Here is a 14,741-nt window from a genome sequence, read left to right on the forward strand (position 1 = left end):
CGTGCCTCTAAGTCAGTTGCATCAAAAGCTGTTGATGCAGGGGCGCCTGGGTGGCTTCGTCAGTTGAGCGTCCAACTTCAGCTCAGGTCATGATCTTGCGGTCAGTGAGTTAGAGCCCCGTGTCGGGCTCTGTGCTGACAGCTCAGAGCCTGGAGCCTGCTTCAGATCCTGTGTCTCCCCCCTCTCTGCCCCTACCTTGCTGGCGCTCTGTCTCTCAAAACTGAATACATGTTAAAAAATTTTTTTAAACAGCTTTTGACATAGGTGTTACATCCAGGAAAGGTGTCTTCAAAAGGGGGCATCAGTAAAATGTGTTTTTGCTTAAATGAAAACCAATTCAGCAGCTTTCATTGGGGTATTCTCTCTTGGATTTCCATACAGAACAGGGTATTAATTGCAATCATTAGGCCAAATGATCAGCTGAAAGCCCTTCCACCACTTATCTGCAGAAGTAGCATTTTTATTGCATGAGGACCATTTGTCACACAGGCAACACGGGAGGATACTTGGCTGGCATTTATGACCATAGGGAGAGAAAAGAGTCCTGGGTAGCTCCACTGCTTGCCATCTTACATGCTTTTGATGCCACTTGTCCTCAGATCATAATTCTGTAAGTTCTGAGCATCTCAACTGCAACAAGCAGAAATGCTATAAACATGACTTTGTGGTCTAGACAGTCCACCTGGTGGACCTAAGTTCCAATTCTAATTTGTGCCACCCACAAGTCCTAGGACGTTAGGAGGTCACTTAAACTATAGAGTAGGATTAATGATATCTCCTCACAATGACATGGTAATTAAGTGAGGTAACATATGGTAAGCTCCTGGCTCATTTAAAGTCTCTTCAAATGTGGGTTTCCTTCCTCTCCCTTCTTCCGCATGCTCACTTCAGAGCTGGCTCCAAAGCTACTGATTAAATCAAGGCCTGGCTACTTCCTGCGTGTTCCCATTCCTCACCTTGCTTCAATAGTACCAGCTGTCTTGACCTGGGTCTGTCACTGATGAGGTCAGATGGACAAAACTACAACAAGAATACAGGCTTCAAGGAGATAGAAGAAGGTGCACGAATGAATATCCTTGCTTTGGATACACAGAAAAAGAATATTCTCTTTCTTCTTCTTAAGAACCCATTCAGTGCTCAAACCAAGCATGGGGTACAACATACGTTGCCTGAAGTGGTAATAATCTGTGGTAGTAGATTTTATGTAGGAAAGCAGCTGGTCCTCAAAATTTGAAAAATACACTTGTCGTTTGTAAAACTCTAATCCAAGTTTAAAAAATGATGTGTTATACCACCTTTTTTTCCAGAGCCCTCTCTAGTGTCTCCTCCACTTCACCTCCTGATGTTGCCATCTGATGTGGATGTAATTTCATGAGCCAAATAGGATGGTTTTATAGATGTGTGTTTGGCATTAATTTTAATTTCTCTTCATGTACACGTAAGAACTGCCCACTTTCATGGATTAGTTTATTCACCGTAACATATATTTTAATGAAAGCCATATTTTTTGGTACATGAACCTGTCCAAGAATAAGTGACTAAATCACCTGTCAATCTGTTGTAGAGCTCCTTCTCAAATAGGTCTTCTCTGTTTGGCAAATAAATTAGAAATGTCATGTTTGTTTCCAAGGAGACATAAGGTGGCAATGACTTGTACAAAAGACACCAATGAAAAGTTCATAGAGGCATTTGAGTCACTTCAGGGTTGTAGATCCAGATATAATATTATTTACCTTAACTGGAAATTAGGGCAAGGCAGGAGATGGGAAGGCAGGATATTAAGTCAACTGGTAACCCCAAGTAATTTTCCATGGTGTACACACTGTACATACACATTCTACATTCCTGCCATCATTTCTAGCTTTCACTAATGTTGTCTCAAGGTCGCACAAATGGCAAATCTTGTTTAAATGACTACTTGATATGATCTGATGACATTATTTAGGATTTTACTGACTGCTTTCAGAGTAATTCTGTTATGATCCGACAAGGTGTTTAACAACCAACCAGAAAGTCACTGCAAGTTCACCACTCTACTGGACAATTCTACTTTGAGGTCCACCACACCTCCAAAGTAACACTTCTAATTGCTGGAAGTTTTTCCCTCCAATAAGTAGCTACCAGAATCCTTTTTTTTCTTTTGTGTTTCTGATCTCCGTGAATGGCACTACATTAACCCAATTTCCCAAACCAGAAATCCAGAGGTAAGGCTGGATTTGCCTGAGGGCATGAGGAGAGGCAGGAACAATTGATAAAGACCAATTATTCTTAGCATCTTAAACTCTTTAATCTGTGTACTTGTGTCCATACTCAGGGCCATCACCTAACTCAGGAATGTATCAATAACTCTCTGAATCCCTGGGCCAGCCTTATAGATCCCCTATTCTCCACTGTAGGGCCAAAGTGACTGTCATCCACTGCAAATCCATTCACTTATCCTCTGTTTACAAACCTTTCATTTGACACCCACTGATCCTATGATAAAATCAAAATGTGTACTGAAAATAAAATGGTAGATTGAAATCCTCATGATCTGGTCTTTTTTTATTTTCCAGTCTCATTTCTTACTATTCCCTCTCTTCATTCTGTGTTCCAGAAGCAGTAATTATTTGCAATCATTCTCTGATCACACCATTCTACTTTTCTCTCTTACCTACATTCTTATATATTTCCCACTTTGTCTAGATGTTTCCAATCCCCCTTTCACTGGCCTGACTCTTCCATTTTGTTCTTGGAGTTCTAGCTTGGAAATCATCTTCTCCAGGAATCTTCCCTCTGAGGGCTGGGTAAGTGCCCCAGCAAACTATTTGCCATGTACCATATGACACCCATTGAAGTCCCCCCCCCCCCCCCCCCCCGCTCCTTCACTCACACAAGGTCTTCAGAGTCACTCTTATCAACCTGCCTGAGAATCTGAGGGTCAAGTGATGAGCTCAGAGTCAGCCCTGCCCTGTCCTGTGGTTCTGTGGAGACTGATTTACTTGGTGAAGTTTCCTTCACCTCCTCCAACACTTACTCTCATTCAGTGCTGTGTATTTTCGCTGAAGGCCTCCCAGAAAACTAGACTGACATCATCACTGCAGCCACCACCAGTCTTAACAATCTGAGATTTTATGATTACAAAGACAACACAGCGGCCTTTAGGCACAGAAACTGTTCCCACAAGCCTCAATCGAGACAGTATTTTACAAGCAGAGAAGACGGTATTCTGGCTTGTATAGAGTGATCTGCTTTGTCAGGTATTAGCACATTATATTTGGACATTTTTCAGATTGTATGCTAACACAGTCCTGGAAGATTATCTGAATGAGGGAGGGGCATTTCAAGTCAGAACTTGAAAACTCTTCCCCATGCTGCTCTGAGGAACCATCTTTGTTTACCACAGTACATCCCCAGGGTGGGCTTAGGCCTGGTCAGATTTAAGAGGTTCTGAGTAGTGACCCATGAATGAGAATACATGTTCTTTTATACTTCTATAACCAATAATGAATTTAAAAAATGTATATCATACACAGATGTTAAATAATGGTTATCTTTGCTAGCTAAGGGAATCATAGATTTCTTTTGTTGTTGTTGCTGGAACTCAGAATCACAAACCACAGACAGATCTTGCAAACAGATCTACTTTTTATGTGACATTTTCTGGCTTTAAGTAATTTAAATCAACTAAAGCTACTGATGTTGCGTATTATTATTATTTAATAAAAGACTGATGGAGGCAGAGGAAACAATTACCGATTCACTACAAACTTGTTTTATCTTTTCAGATCATTCTCCATTCACGTGTAACTCTTTTTCCATAAGTAACATCTTTACTTATGGGATCCTTCCGCTTTATTTTCATGAATCAGTCCAGCAGACACTTCATCTAAGTGGTAAAAATTTACATTAGTCCCAAGCAAACTTAACTGCAGATTTTCTCTTTTTTAATTCTAGCCCAACATTTTAAAAATTCTATGATTTCAGACAGACCACGATCATGTAACTCTTTTCCTATGGTTTACGCATTCCTTCAACAGCTATTTCTTTTGAGAACCTACTCTATGCCGAATACTTTCCTAAGATACTGGTTATATAGAAGCGAGCAAACCAAAAGAAGACAAAAATCACTGCCCTCGCAGAGCACACATTCTAGTGGGTGAGCCATCCAATACAAAAGGTAAACTATGTGCCAGGCTGGATAACGGGAAGTCTAAGGAGTAAGTAGCATTTAACAGAAAAGCAGGGAAATGATAGAAGTGCTGGGGGTCACGTGCAATTTTAGAGATGAGTACCTCCTCAATTTGGCAGTGAATCTTTTAAAACAAAAAAGTTGTGAATGAGGCTGTCTGAAATTTCCCTTCGGTTTGCATTTGAACAACAGCTTTGCAAATAAATCAATACCACACACAAGGTGATAAAGCTGTTAAAAGCTATTTAAGAAAAACTCGAGGAAGCTACTTATAAACCACGCCCCATATTCATCAGAAAACCAAAACCAAAACCAAAACCAAAACCAAAACCAAAAACACCCCTTGCTCTAAAGATTCTAAAAGGCACTGCTTTGTCATTAATGAACTGCAACTACTTCTGCATTTCACCTGAATGTGACGGCTTCTATGTAACAACTGATGAAACTCACATTTTTTCAGTACACCAGCCCACTTTCAGTCTTGAATGATGTTTTGCCATGTTACATCTCCGTTTGCCTTAAGTGCAAATTACGTAATCTAGGCACAAGCAAGGGAAGATAAGAATACACCAAGAAGCCTAGGTGTAAATCTCGTATTATTTAGAATCGAGCTATAGCCACACAACAAACATGGGAGGGTGAAGAAAAGGAAAACATTTCCAAAGGTATTTATTGAGAAATAGTAAAGATGTACATATTTTTACAAGCTTTTAATATTAATTTACATTTCTTTAAATTATGTAGGCCCCGATAATCTATACTTTACTAATACATAACAGAAACCCTTGACCTTGACTGTGAGATTTCTGTAACGCTACCATAGTTGGGAGTCAAAAATGCAACTTTGGCTCATGATGCTTAAATTTGTTTTTGAAGGAAACACTAAATGCCATATTCACTGAGAAGGTGGGCTCTTCACAAACAAATCTGCTTAAAAAAAAATCTCCAACAACTTCAAACTGGAGCATGCTGTTCACACTGTTTTGAATCTTAGCTCACCAGAGACTAAGAAAATTAAAACAAACATCTTTAGAGAGTTATCTACTTTTTGTGCACCAAATGCATAATTCTAAAACCTACTTTTTGCCTCTGAATTTGACTTACAAACTTTTGTAGGGGCAGGGACTTAATCTTGTATGCTAGAGTATTATAGTCAGGCCACCTGCTTTGCTACATGTAGTAGCTGAAAACTCCTTCCAGTGACCAAATAGTTTTCAAATTGGTTTATATTAAGGCACAATATTCTATGTCAACAGAAAATGGGAATTGCCAAAGGGTTGTTCTTTTTGTTTGCTTGTTAGCTTATTTTTGTTTGTTTGTTTGTTTTAGATCAGAAAGGAAGAGGATCTTCCGTTCCTAGCATAGAAGGGCAGAGTTCTAGACTGAGCATGCTCAAAGATGCATGACAACTGTGAGGTCGGCCATATTGGCTTGTGCCATTATTGTGCCAAACTGTTCTCTGTCAACCTAGCATTTAGGTTATGCTGGCAGTCTCTTCTGAACACACAATCCAGAGAGATGTGTGCGGGAAACAGCACTAGGTGATGTAGTTGGTGACCCCCACTTTGCCCTGTGAAGGGGTGTTCCTTTCTGTACCTGCTGGTTTAGCAGCATTAGAAGCCTTACTTGCTTGATATGAAAAGGAATTAAAAATCTAGGTATAATGCCACAATTCTATCATTTAAAGAGACTGGCTATAAAGATAATTTCGTTTTATTCACAGTAATAAATATTTAAAGTTTTAGTGCACAAAACATAATTATTGATAACCAATGCAGCTCTTTGACTTTTTTAAACTGCTATTTTCAAGCTAAAGGCTAATTGAAATGTAAGATTATTATTAGTATTATCATTATTATTAAAAGTATTGCAACCTTCCTTTATCTGCACCAGCTCCTGGGGCGGAGAGAGCCAAAAGTTACAAAATTTAAAGAATAAGTTGAAGGTTTACATGATGAAATCACAGTCTTAACAATCTGCAATATTGGATCTCAACCCCTTTCTGCCCAATGTAAATATGGCCTTGGCGTTCAGTAAAGAAATACAGGTTTACAGCCTGGAAAATAAAACCACATTTCCATAGTGAATGCCGTGAGCAGTGCGCCAAGCACCCATCTCTGGGAGCCGCTGAAGCTATCATGGACCAGCCTCCGGTTAGGGGCACTGCCTATTAGCGGGACTCCTGGTTCCACATTATGACATTTTAAGCACAGAACTGCAGGTGCAGACACCATTCCAACACTCCTAGATCTTGAAGTCTTAAATTTCCACAAGGGAAATAATGTCATACAAAATGACAGGAGAACCCGTATCGTGTTCCTAACATGGGCTACACACCAAGAAAAAAAACACACATGCACACACGACGATGACAGGTTCTCCTCGCAATGAATGCAGGCCGTTGTGCAGAAACAGTGCAGGCAGAACGGAGGATCGAGGGGGTCTCTAAGGGAGAGAAACAGGATTGACGCATTAAGACAGAGAACCAGATCCTATTTCACTGCTGCAATTTCAGTATTGCTGCCAAGATCTGGCTCACTTGCTAATTTATTTTATGAGGATATTCTAGGTAAAATTTTCATCGATTCACTCCTTTCTTTAGAAGCCATCTGTGGCATTCGCCTTCCACCACGGAAGACATTTCACCTTTGCCATGGCATCGGGAATGAATGTACTTAGCTTGAGGTTAAGCCATAGTTCACACAATGTGAATTCCAAGCCATGTTCACGGCATAGCTTAAGAAAGTTTGGGTACTATTTGCTTATTATTTTCGTGAGACTATTTTCCTCTACACAACTCACACATATCGGAAAGTCAAACTCAAAATGGTGTGGGTAGTCACGAATATGGCTTAGTTTTCCTCAGGAGAACTGCAGAAAGGGTACTCGAGACTTCAACATACATTTCACTTTCTACGTAAAGGTCCCACAGTCTTTCCCAAACCTTCTGCTTGTGGTTGGATGCACAAATAGTTGCCTCATATAATTACTGGAATTATTAAGAACCCAAATAAAACACAAGCCTTCCTTTATTATCATTGTTTTCTTGTTGCAGCAAATACTCAGTTTCTTGCTGATGCAGTATTAAGCTTTGATAGCTTGAATTTTAAATTTGGTCATCTTAAGAATGATCACAAAGGTTTTTTTTTTTTTTTTTTCATTATCTACAGATTTTAACCAAAGTTACATTGTAACACACAAACGCTGTCTTGTCTTTAAGGCACAACACATCAGTATGAATGAACATTCTGTTTGCCAAACTTAAAAAAGAGACATCATTATGAGACTCCCATTTCCCACCCCTCTTCCCCACCCCCCCAACAAATGAAAGAAAAATTGCATCCACTTTCAAAGTCAGCTGCTAATAAAGTCACAGTAAATTATTTTCATCAATAATTTACACAAATTACAGGTCTAGATAGGATTGTCCTTATACAGTCTGAGTGCATTCCAATTCAGATTTTCTGGGCTAGGTAGGCTAAAGTCAGATTCAAACCTCAGGGCTGAGAAGGTCTCCCATTTTGAGGAATGTTGAACACCACCTTGCCAGACGGAGCATGTGTTGGTGCTTTGCCGGGTAAGAGTTCTTTGCTAAAGCTGTTAATTCCAGTTAGGACTTGTTCGGTGTGTCCCAGCAACCTCCACAGATTTTTTTTTTTAAACATTAAAGTGTTGTAAATATAAGACCATAGAGCTTCCTTTCTGTAGCACTAAAGTTTAATTCCATTCAGCAATCTGAATTCTTCATTCTGGAATTTTCATTCCAAATATGATTTCATCCTTTAAGACAATTTATATGTGTAAAGCCAGAGGCATTGAATCACACATAAAAATTCAGTGTACTTGAAATATTAAAAAAAAAAAAAAAGAAAGAAAAAAAGGATCTCCAGGTAGAGAACACAGTTACAAATACTCTAATTCCAGTGCTTGATGCAGAGCCAAGAGGTCTGAGTGACTTGATATCCTCCAAAAGGGCATGTTGTGCTGTGTGTTGACAGAGGGACGGGGAGAGAAGGGGAGGGAATGGAGAGAAATCATAACTATTGTCTCAATGAAGCAGCAGTACACACAAAAACGTGTGGTTCATCCACGTTCAAGAGAGGCATGATTGTATTTTGAAGGCTTGGTAGCATCAATATCGTATCATCAAAATAAGAGAGAAATAGATCTGAACTGGATTTGAATAATTATAAAAGCAAATACTGAGATTTCTGAAGTAGTTTTGTATTTATTCTGGTAAATATCATTACCAACATCAGCATCTGGGTAAGCAGGCCAAGCATCAAAATCCTCCATGGCTGATGGGAAGCAATTTTTAACCACAACACTCCTTAGGGTTCACCTCTCAGTTGGAAACAAAATTTTAAAAATGATAAACTTCCTAAGTTCCAGGCTTTTCATGTATTTGACAGAAAGAGGGTGAATCCTTTTCTATGTAAAGGATAATTTGAATCTGGACTATATAAGGTAAGAAACAATGTGGGGACAATCAATCTTCTTCCTTGTCTCGGGTAAGTAATAACTTAAGCCAGGAGCACTGACTTAATTCATTGGTGTGGGACTGAGGGACAGCACTCCAGCCAGCATCCATTCACAATGGGAGCAATATATACTTGAGGGAACAAAAACGGGCTCTTGTGGGGAAAAATATTCTTAGACATTACAATGGTTTGTGGCACCCCAAAGATATACCATGATATGGTATATGTGTGGTAAATTTCATGAAAAAGTGTGATTAGAACAACAATGTCAGAAAATACTCCATTATAGAAAATAATGAAAACAAAGAAATAATGCATGATAGCAGTTAACAAAGTCAAGCATTACTTGTACTTTTGGTTGCTGCCATCTTATAGAATATATATGTATGGAATATATGTCCACATATATATAATGGAAATATATATATCTTTATGTATAAAACAGGGAAAATATATTTTATTATAAAAGTTAAACATTAAACTAATAATCACTATTGTTATAATTCTTTGCTGTCCAATATAGTAGCCACCAACCCATGTATTTACTGAGCACGTGAAATGTGGCAAGTCCTATTCAAAATGCATACTGAATTTCAAAGACAGAATATAAACATCACATTAGTAATTATTATATTAGGCGTCAATACAATAATCGTTTATGTATATTGGGTTAAAGTACATTACTAAGATTAATTCTACCTATCTCTCTTTACTTTTTTTTTTTAAATGCAGTTTCCAGAAAACTGAAAAGTACAATAACGGCTCATGTTACATACTCCTATAGGGGAGTGTGGTTATACATTCTTAAACTTTGAAATTTCTTCTTAAATTTGCAACACAAAACATGTTTCTAGGTCCAATGAAAGCACAGATATTCACCCAATGTAACAGTTTTTGTTTTTCCATTCAGCTCAGATCTATTTATAATAACAAAACAGTGCTTGGTATTTCTGCGCATGCGATAACAGCCACATCCAAAGAAAAGCATGCATCCTGGACACCAGAAGAACCAGCCACCTGTGTTTCAAAACAGAGCTATAAGCCTTCACCATCACCAAAACTGTACCTACATAAACAACCATTTGGAAGTAGCATTCTAACCAAGGTTCTCATCCACTTGGATTCCTGCTTTTTTCCCCCTGAAGTTTCAGGTGTAAAGCAGAGGGAGTGCTGTCCCAAGTCCTGTTTTCACACCATGGGTAAATGGTATAGACTTTATATATCTTCATTTTCAAAGGCATATAACATTACTGGTTTGGAAAAGTGAACTGTATTAGCCCTGACCTAGACAGATGTGAATTTCACATAAGCTAAAAGACTTGCAAAATGTCTGCCGCAGTGGTTGTGTGGACGATTGGATGTGTGCAATTCTGGGGCCAATATGAAAAATCAAAACAACATGGACTCAGGCCATTGACAAACTCAGAAGTTATTTCAACTGTGTGCAACTGTAAGGATTCTAAGTAGCAGTTGGCACTGAAAGTTGTATTTCTTAAGGCTGGATCCCTGGCCTTCTACAGAACATCCTGGGGCCCACAGTGCTGTCTTGGGTCAGGGACACTGCTAACTGACACCGAGAGCTCTGTGGGAGTCAGAGTCTGCACTAACACTCCCAATGTTATGGAAAAGCATGGTATTTTTCAATTATGGCTTCCAATACTTCACCAAATCTTCTAAAGTAGAAGCTCTCTCTTTCTTCACTTGGCTTGAGTTGAATGATCTAAAACATAAATCATGTCTTTTATCTTTCTAGTAGAGCTATAAATTTTCCTAAACCCTCCCCCTTCTTTTTTTTGAAAACAGAAATCAGGTGAACACTCCAGCACATACAACTGTTTTAGTGAAGGCTTTATTAGATGATTTGAGGGGCGCCTGGGCGGCTCAGTCGGTTAAGCATCATGATCTTGCCATTCCCAAGTTTGAGCCCCCATCGGGCTCTGTGCCAACAGCTCAGAGCCTGGAGCCTGTTTCAGAATCTATGTCTTCCTCTCTCCTCTCTCTCTCCTCTCTTTCTCCTCTCTCCTCTCTCTCTCGTCCTCACTCATACTCTGTCTATATCTCTTAAAAATAAACATTAAAAAAAAATTTAGATGATGATTTGAGATCTCCTCAGGATGACAACATTCTTTTTATGTAAAAATATATAAGCCAATGTGTTATTGTTTAAAAATAGCAGTTATCATTTTGCTTTATTTCATGAAGTCTATGATTTCTATCCTGGCTGGATGACAGATACGTTGTAATCATTCAGTAAAAGAAGAATTAGATCTCAGTACTGTGGCGACTGATAGTTGGGTGTCTAGGACAAAGCCTGGTATCATTCCTCTTTGGATCTTGGGCCAACTATTTAATGGTTTCTATCTGTCTTAATTTCTTCTTCAGAAATATGGGCCAGATGAAAGGGCTTATTTAAATACCTAGGGCCTATGAGGTCTCCTGAATATGTTCGATGCCAGCTGCTTGGCTTTAATCAAGTACTAATATCTCACTAAAACAGACAACGCTCTTCTAGAAGGCATGACGCATACTGCCTCTGGGTCGCTATGACAAGCTGGCACCAAAGGATCTGAATAATACATGTCCTTCCAACAGCATTTATTAAGTTCTCTAGCAAGTTTTTTCTTCAGCTATTAAAAATACCCTCAGCATGTATCCCCAGGGAGCACACTTACTACAAGGCGTTCACAAGGACCACATGGCATGAAAGATGGGGGAGCAAAAAGGGAAGAACTGAGTCACTCATTCGATTTCTATGGAGTTCACTAAACTTGTGTATCAGGTGAAACTTCATGTATTTAAAGGTGGTCACTTCCCGCCATCTTCCTTAATGATCACTGTATCTGTGTGCATGCTGCATACACACGCATAAATAAATATGACTGAATTTCCCCACATTTCCCGTAAGATTTCAGGCAAAAAATGCTAGACTCCAAATGGTTTATTTGAATGTAAGTATCGGCCTTCTCATGCTCTTACGGCTTGGCATCTATAAATGTAAATCGTTTGTCAAGCTGCCATGGGGCCACACTACAGGAATGCAAACACAAAAGCTTGCATGAGGGGTATCACACCAACATGGTTTCAGACGGGTTACCTTTTTTGCTGCCTGTTCTTCTTCTACACCATCCCCAATTACAACATACACTACTTTTCTGCCAAACCTTTGCATTATTCGTTCAAAGCAACTTTCTTTCCCTGGAAGATAAATGAGATAAAGTTCAGAGTGAAGTTACCTGGTTAGCGGCATGCTCCTCATCTCGGCCATCTCCAATCACAACATAAGTTATGTTAGTGCCAAATCTGGACACTATACGCTCAAAACAGCTTTCCTTGCCTGCAAAACAATGCACTGCTTATTCTTCCAGCCACTGCATTCATTAACCTAAAGATTCATAAAGTGTTAGGTTAATTTCTCTCCAACATCAATCACTTAAACTAGCCTGCAGCCTCTGGGTTTGTGAAATCAACCAATATGGTTGAATAATGGAAGTCTTCACTTGAGACCAAATGATTAAACAAATGTGTCTCACACTCCAAAAAAGTCGGTAGGGTTAAGCATTTGACCCAGAGAAAATGTTTGCTTCTTGTACACCAGCAGAAGAATTCAGGAATAACTTTAAAAGCAGCTGTGGGTTTTAATATCTATTTGTTTATAATCCTGTGGATCAATTTTGTCTAGTTTAAGTGGTATAGACAAGTCAGCTAAAAATATTATTGTAAAAAAGCCGAAGGTTCATCTGCAAGGAAAGAGGAAATACGAAGATGTGGATTTACCTTGATTAAAAAAACCCAAAAACCAAAAACCAAAAAACTCCTTTCTTCAAGTGGCTGGGAGCTAGTCTGCTCAGATTAATCGTACTAAGGGTGCTGTGTGACTGGGCCACAGCGCTGGTGACACCTATCACCTCTGATTGTACTATGGGAATAACATCGTGGAATTTCTAGATGTTCTTCATTTTACAACATTGGCCTAACTCTCTGAATTTCATTCCCAGAATGTTCATGCAGTCATGGCTCTTTTTGCATTGCTTTTTCTTAATCTGATAATTCAGAACTCCAAAAAATACTAGCTTAAAGGGAAAAATAAAAATGATTTTTTTTCAGATGAAATATGAGGAACAATTTGGCCCATAAAAAAGAACATTGTTCTTTCCAGAAGAAATGCTTATGTTGGTGTCAAATTATTTGATTTGTCAGAATGGAAGATAAAGTGTGATATATTAAGGCTGCTGGCATAAATACACACATTTATGTAAGAAATGAATTGGGACTGGGATCAGCGCTCTGAACTGCGGTGCCTGTGACAAGGTGGACTTGACATTATGAAAGTGTGGCTCTCTTTGACTCTCCTGGAACAGCTGAAACTAGGGGCTCCTTCTGCTTGTGCCAATATCAAAACTGGGCGAGACCCAGGACAGGTTATGTTTGGTAGGGGACTTTAGGATTCTGAACTCTTGTCAAGGTGTCAGAACCTAAGTCTGTTGACCTTCAGGGCGCATTATACAACCTATTTCCCCAGGCATTTCCTTGACACCCGGTGGAATACATGACCTGTTTTCTTTGAACTCTTTCAGGATGGCAGAAGTTAGGAAGTTCTATTTTTGAAAGCTGCTTAGAGACTTGGTCTGTGAAAGGCAGTTAAAACACAAAGATGGCTCTGCAGATAGATATTAAGCAAATGAACAAGGCTTTGGTTCAAACAGGTTCTTTGGTTACTATCAAACATTTTTGGAAATGCAGATGTCTAGCCATTCATGAGTTATAATTCATTAAATTATTTTTTTTTCCTGAAGTGAAGGATGCTACATCAGTCCATGCGGCACTCCCCTGTAACGTATGTCAAAGGGTATTTTATCTTAGATCTAGATTATTGCATGTGCAAAGATGCAATACCATATAACATATTAATTAAGATATTAACTACCATGGCTAAAGACACTGTCTATTATTCAGAAAACATGTGTTGTCATGAAATGTAAATACAAACACATAAATAAGCAAATACAATTGTCCAGATACTGAATTCAGAATTTCACTGGGCAACAGTTTTCATAAAATTTGCATACATACACTGGGTCGCAGTGTACTTTGTTATTTGTGCTCCATTCAAACTTGCTTGATAGTCTAATATCGAAACTGATGGAGGAGGGAATCATGCAGAGAGACATATTAAGGAAATCCCCCCGAACCCAGATGTGAACACATTCCGTACAGAGTTAGAAGCAATTGTCTTACCTATTTTAGTTGCACTGTAAATATTCTCAATGGGGAAAGCACCTCCTAAACTATAGAGTAGAACCTTCGCGAGTGCTGGGATCAGTTGGGTTGTCGTTACCAAGACATTTACGCAGTTACTCCTAAGATAGGGAGGAAATATGCATAGTTGTTTTCCAATACTAGGTAATTTCGAATGGCACAGATTTAAATTGTCACTGAAGTCTTTCAATTGCATAATAAATGGGTCTTGATCATCTAACTTTTAGATATCAGCAGTTATTTATGGAGTGCCTGCTATCTGGCAGGTACCATGACAGTGTGAGGAATACATCCCAAGATGGGGGAAGTGGAAGGAAACAGGCAAAAAGAAGTCATGGATGAGTGACATTTTTGTTCCCCGCCCGGCATCCCAGATAGATAGGAGAGACACGAGTAAACATACACCTGCAATAGGAAATATGTTCTATAATAAAGATCTCCTCAGGCTCCTGTGAAACCTCAGAGAAGGATACCTACCTCAGCCAATGGCAATCATGGGAAGGTTATCAGAGGGATGGCTTAGCTCTAAGTTTTACAAGTATTCAGATGAGGTAATTTTCAGGGTGATAAGACTCTATGGCTCAGGGTTTTCAGAGCCTGGAAAAGTAGTGGACATAGGCAGAAAGAAGGTAATGGGATGGGTAAAAGTTGTTTTTGGATTTTGCTTGAGAAACAGCCCAGTGTCCCAGTCAAGGGGCTGACAGATGGGGATCCTGGAGAAGAATGAGAGGACCCTTATTTAGTCCAGAAGAGGAGACTCTGAATCTCCTTTCCAACAACAACAAAGGGTTGAATTTAATGGGCCCAGTTTTAATCTGTCTACAAAGGCCCTA

At 39.1% G+C, this 14,741-nt stretch overlaps 1 protein-coding gene across 1 annotated transcript in view; it reads right to left on the reverse strand.

The window, feature by feature from the left end:
• Positions 1-8,074: 8,074 nt before the first annotated feature.
• EYA4 (EYA transcriptional coactivator and phosphatase 4) overlaps positions 8,075-14,741 on the reverse strand; it is a 52,349-nt gene continuing 45,682 nt past the window's right edge. Inside the window, exons 11-13 of the mRNA XM_039242044.1 lie at positions 13,888-14,009; positions 11,747-11,847; positions 8,075-8,155 (exon numbers count right to left, since the gene is read on the reverse strand). Of these exons, the coding sequence (XP_039097975.1) occupies positions 8,075-8,155; positions 11,747-11,847; positions 13,888-14,009 (304 nt within the window). The remainder of the gene's footprint in view (positions 8,156-11,746; positions 11,848-13,887; positions 14,010-14,741) is intronic.

This window comes from Hyaena hyaena, unplaced genomic scaffold (genome assembly GCF_003009895.1).
Source record: "Hyaena hyaena isolate Hyena2069 unplaced genomic scaffold, ASM300989v1 scaffold_204, whole genome shotgun sequence".
In the NCBI taxonomy this organism is placed as follows: Eukaryota; Metazoa; Chordata; class Mammalia; order Carnivora; family Hyaenidae; genus Hyaena; species Hyaena hyaena.